We start from the raw sequence: 4,153 nt of genomic DNA, 5'->3' as shown, positions 1-4,153 counted from the left end.
TTTTTTTTTTTTTTAAAAAGCAGTATTGATACTTCAACAAGCAGAACTTTGTAAATTTAATCATTTTTGTTTATTTACTTTCGAATTGTCACCTTTCTCTAACATCCAATATGACTTTATTCAAAAAATAAGCAAAAAATACAAATTCTTTTTTTCCATCTTTTACTAACAACAATGTTTGTATATGTTACCATTAGAACAAACAAATTGTCCTTGAACGGAATAATGATGCTGATGGAATGGTAGTTTCAATGCTTTCAATGATTTACCTTTTCATCTTATCATTTCCAGTTTTAAATTTATTTCCATAATTCTGATGTCCCAATTTTTCTTGTATTAAGTTCCCGTTTTTTACTGCATAGATGAAGAATTCTTTACCACGCAATTTCATTCACTTTAAGATTTGATTAAGCAAATATAAGATGGCAAAGTGCTGAATCAAAGTTTGTGTTTTTAAAACTGTGAAAAGTTCCAGATTAAAACATTGGGGGTTTTAGTATCACTACTTTATCTTAAGAATTCAAGTACTTTCAGTTTCAAACTCTGATTCCCACAGGTTCTTGACTTCTTGTAAAAACAAACTTATTGTTTTCCTTTCCCTACAATTATTATTTTGATATCATTGCGTAAGTTTATCTGAATTCAACTTCTTATTATCTTATAAGAAATTAAATTTCGTTAATGAGCAATGTTCAATAAAATTTAATGGACCTTTTCTATTATTAAAAAGTTTTAAACCAAAGTTTTGAAAAATTTGCTTGGACTTGACATTGGAAATTTGGAAGTAGCAACTTTCTATAATATTATTAAAAAAAAAGAGCGGTAACTTTTTCATTTCCTCTCTCTCTCTCTTTTTTAATATTAAAATGCAAAGTTGAAAATGTGCAAGCGAGAACTACTACTACCTTCTTTCCATTTGAAAGAGATTGTGAGATATGTCAACTTAAAGATTATTTCAATTCATTTGACAAATCCAGAAATTTGAGTAAATAATACACAAGTATATAAACAAACACACAAGCAAATCAGTATTTTCTCCGATTAGATTTCGTGAATTTCATAAAATTGCGCTCAGTAGCTGGTTTGAAACATTTTTTTTTCAGCACACAATTGGTTGGGTAACATATGAAGGAGGAAAATTAGTCGTTTTATGCCGTATTGGCAATAGGGAGAACTGGTTTCTGGACTCAATTTGGTAATGAAATTCAAAATTTTTAAATTCTTTTTGCAAATTAACGCGCTCCTAAATGTATCTCCCTGGTGGTACTATTTCATCAATCGTTAACAGTTATCACTATCAAAAGATGAAATTTTACTCTCATCCTCCCAATTAATTATCAATTTTATATATTTTTTGTAATACTTAAATGACATTGTGTTGTAAGGATTTCATAAATAAACGCATATCTAAATCTCTCCAAATAATATTAATTCCGAATTCATTGACGTGATATTTTTAAAGATAATTCATTCCTGATACCGTACACTTTATTTTGTCTAATTATAGCTTCCATTCCTTGTTTACTTGATCAAAAATCCATCCTAAAATAGTATTTGTTAATGATTCAGAATTTTTTTATGGACTAAATTCTTTCGTCTTACCATCATTTCTACTTTGGATTTACCATGTGCCTGCTTCAAGACTGTCAATTAGAATGTCCATTCGTAACTGGCTGGATGTGCCCACTGGTCATGAAACGTTTATTTTATTGATGATTATAAATTCTCCATCCAAAGCTAATTTGAAACTTAAAAGAAGTTAACAAATTACTTTTTTTCCTTAACAAGAAACTTGTTTGAATTCAAAATTAATCAGAGAATACATTCCGTTCTCATTTATTTCCAGAAATATAAAATACATTTTTGAATGGAAACAAAGGGAAACAATTGAATAACTCCAAGATAGGAAATAGAAACCGCTGTCGCAATCATCTTTATTCTACGGTTTGTATTTCCGCAAATATCCGGAATAACTGATCCCGCAGAATAATTGATTCTCGTATTGACATCAATACAATATACATCAAGAAAGTTTCAAATCTACAATTTCTTCTCATGCATATCCTCTTATTCATGTGTAACTTTGTTCCTTTTCTGTATCCCTAGATGTTCATTTCAGATAGTTATTTATGTTTTTCCCTCTCTTTTATCCATTGCTTTTTCAAATTAAAATCTCTGCCACGTAACACGTTTCTTCAGCAGTGACAAATGCAGAGACACGTAATCTCTCAATTTAGCCCTAAAATATGCATTTTACTCTTATGATTTTATCATTTATCAATATAAGATTTTGTCCATTCGGCTATTTCAAAAACGTTTGCGACTTTTCCAATTTAGTTCCTATCTATTGAATAATGAAAACTTTCCTATTCCTTCATATTGACAGAATTTGAAGATAATTTATTGTTTTACTTTTTCAAATGAAATGAAATATATTTCAACAATTTGATGAGAAGCAAAAAAAAAGGCAATATCGTTTGGAAAAAGTTAATCGAATTTTTCTCAGTTTTATGATGTCATTTTAATTTCATATTTTCAGGATTTTCTAACTCAAATAATTTCTAGCGGTCTAAAAGTGAGAGTACAAGGCTAAGTGAAAAGTGAAAAGGAAAAAGGATTGAGGAAGGATGGAAAGTGAAATTTTGATTTACTTATTGTTCTCTCTTCTTTCAAGTAAGTTGATCCCTGTTCATTTCTGCCAATTTTGCGATTTTTGAGTATAAATAATCCATTAGTATAAATAATTAAATGTCAACAGCTGCTTTTAATTTCCCGCATTTTTCCCTCTTAGGTTATTATATCATTACAACTCTCAGTGTTACAAAAATTTCCTACAGAAAATTAAATTGTTTCAAACATATATCAGGAGCTAAAGACAATAAAATCTTTTCAACATTATAGCCACTACTCAGAATGTTGAACCTGGAAATAATACAGTAGAAGCGACTTCATCATCGTCATCGCCATCTTTGCAGCCAATACAACTAAAATCTAATTCAGAACCAGGAACCACTCCACTATCGTTTGAGCTAAGTTTTCCCATCCAAAAATTGGTGGAAACTATTGCACCTCGAGAAAGGGGATTCCCACTTCCTGAAATTAAGAGAGCACGAGAGTTAGGTGCCCCAAAATTTACAATTGTCGAGCGAAAATCTTCATCATCAATGCCACCGTTTATTACTGAAATCGATCACGGTGCAACTATCGAAGTGCAGTCCGAAAATCTCAACAGTCAAAACGAAGAGTACGTTCAACATTTTTAACAATTACAGAATGAATTATTTACTTTCTATTTGCCGCTTTCGTCTCATTTGTATTTTCTGTTAATTAATATTTTTATAGAAAAAGAAATAATTATAAAACGAAAGAAACATCAATTTCGGGCTTAACAGAAATACCAGTAATAAGTTTGTCAACAATTAATGGAGCTAATGTCATCGCTAAAATGCCAGAACAAATCGAAAACGAAGACATCACATTACCTCCAGAGGTGTTAATTGCAAGTTTAAAATTTTAATATCCTTTACTTACATGTTTCAATGGTTGACTTTTGATTCTTAGAATTCATTTGACTTTATACTTTCGACGATAAGTAATAACTATTGCTTTTCATCAAAGTTACTATTTCTCTCTTCTCAAACTTTGGTCTTTAAAATTCAAATTTATGCCTTTCATTATTTTATCCGATGAAAAGAAATACCTGTTCATCAGAGTCTTAATGAATCGACTCATAAAAGAGCTTTTTTAAAAATCCACCTCAATTTTTCAATTTAATAAGTAAAGGATTTGGTATCACCTTTTAAATTGAAGTATTTTTTTAAAACTCTCTTAATTTTTAATTATCAATGTAAGAAGTGTTGGGCGATATTGTTCTTTCACCACTTATTGACCAATTGAAAAAAAGATAGTTGATGCTTTTTTTGCTATCCTCAACATTGGCTATTCAGTTTCTGAGCCATTCCTTCATCTTATTAAAACAAAATGTTGAATGTGTATGGATTTGGTTTCAAAATTTACTACCCAAAACTACACAATAATAATAATAATAATAATAATAATAATAATAATAATAATAATAATAATAATAATAATAATAATAATAATAATAATAATAATAATAATAATAATAATAATAATAATAATAATAATAATA

The 4,153-nt window shown here is 28.9% G+C and overlaps 1 protein-coding gene across 1 annotated transcript in view; it reads left to right on the top strand.

Moving 5' to 3' along the window:
• Positions 1 to 2,627: 2,627 nt before the first annotated feature.
• LOAG_16799 (hypothetical protein) overlaps positions 2,628 to 4,153 on the top strand; it is a gene marked incomplete at both ends in the record, with an annotated part of 4,886 nt that continues 3,360 nt past the window's right edge. Inside the window, 3 exons of the mRNA XM_020449458.1 lie at positions 2,628 to 2,673; positions 2,902 to 3,244; positions 3,343 to 3,490. Coding sequence (XP_020307010.1) covers positions 2,628 to 2,673; positions 2,902 to 3,244; positions 3,343 to 3,490 — 537 coding nt within the window. The remainder of the gene's footprint in view (positions 2,674 to 2,901; positions 3,245 to 3,342; positions 3,491 to 4,153) is intronic.

This window comes from Loa loa (assembly GCF_000183805.2).
Source record: "Loa loa unplaced genomic scaffold supercont3.20, whole genome shotgun sequence".
Classification (NCBI taxonomy): Eukaryota; Metazoa; Nematoda; class Chromadorea; order Rhabditida; family Onchocercidae; genus Loa; species Loa loa.
This window is presented reverse-complemented; position numbering and strand designations above follow the sequence as displayed.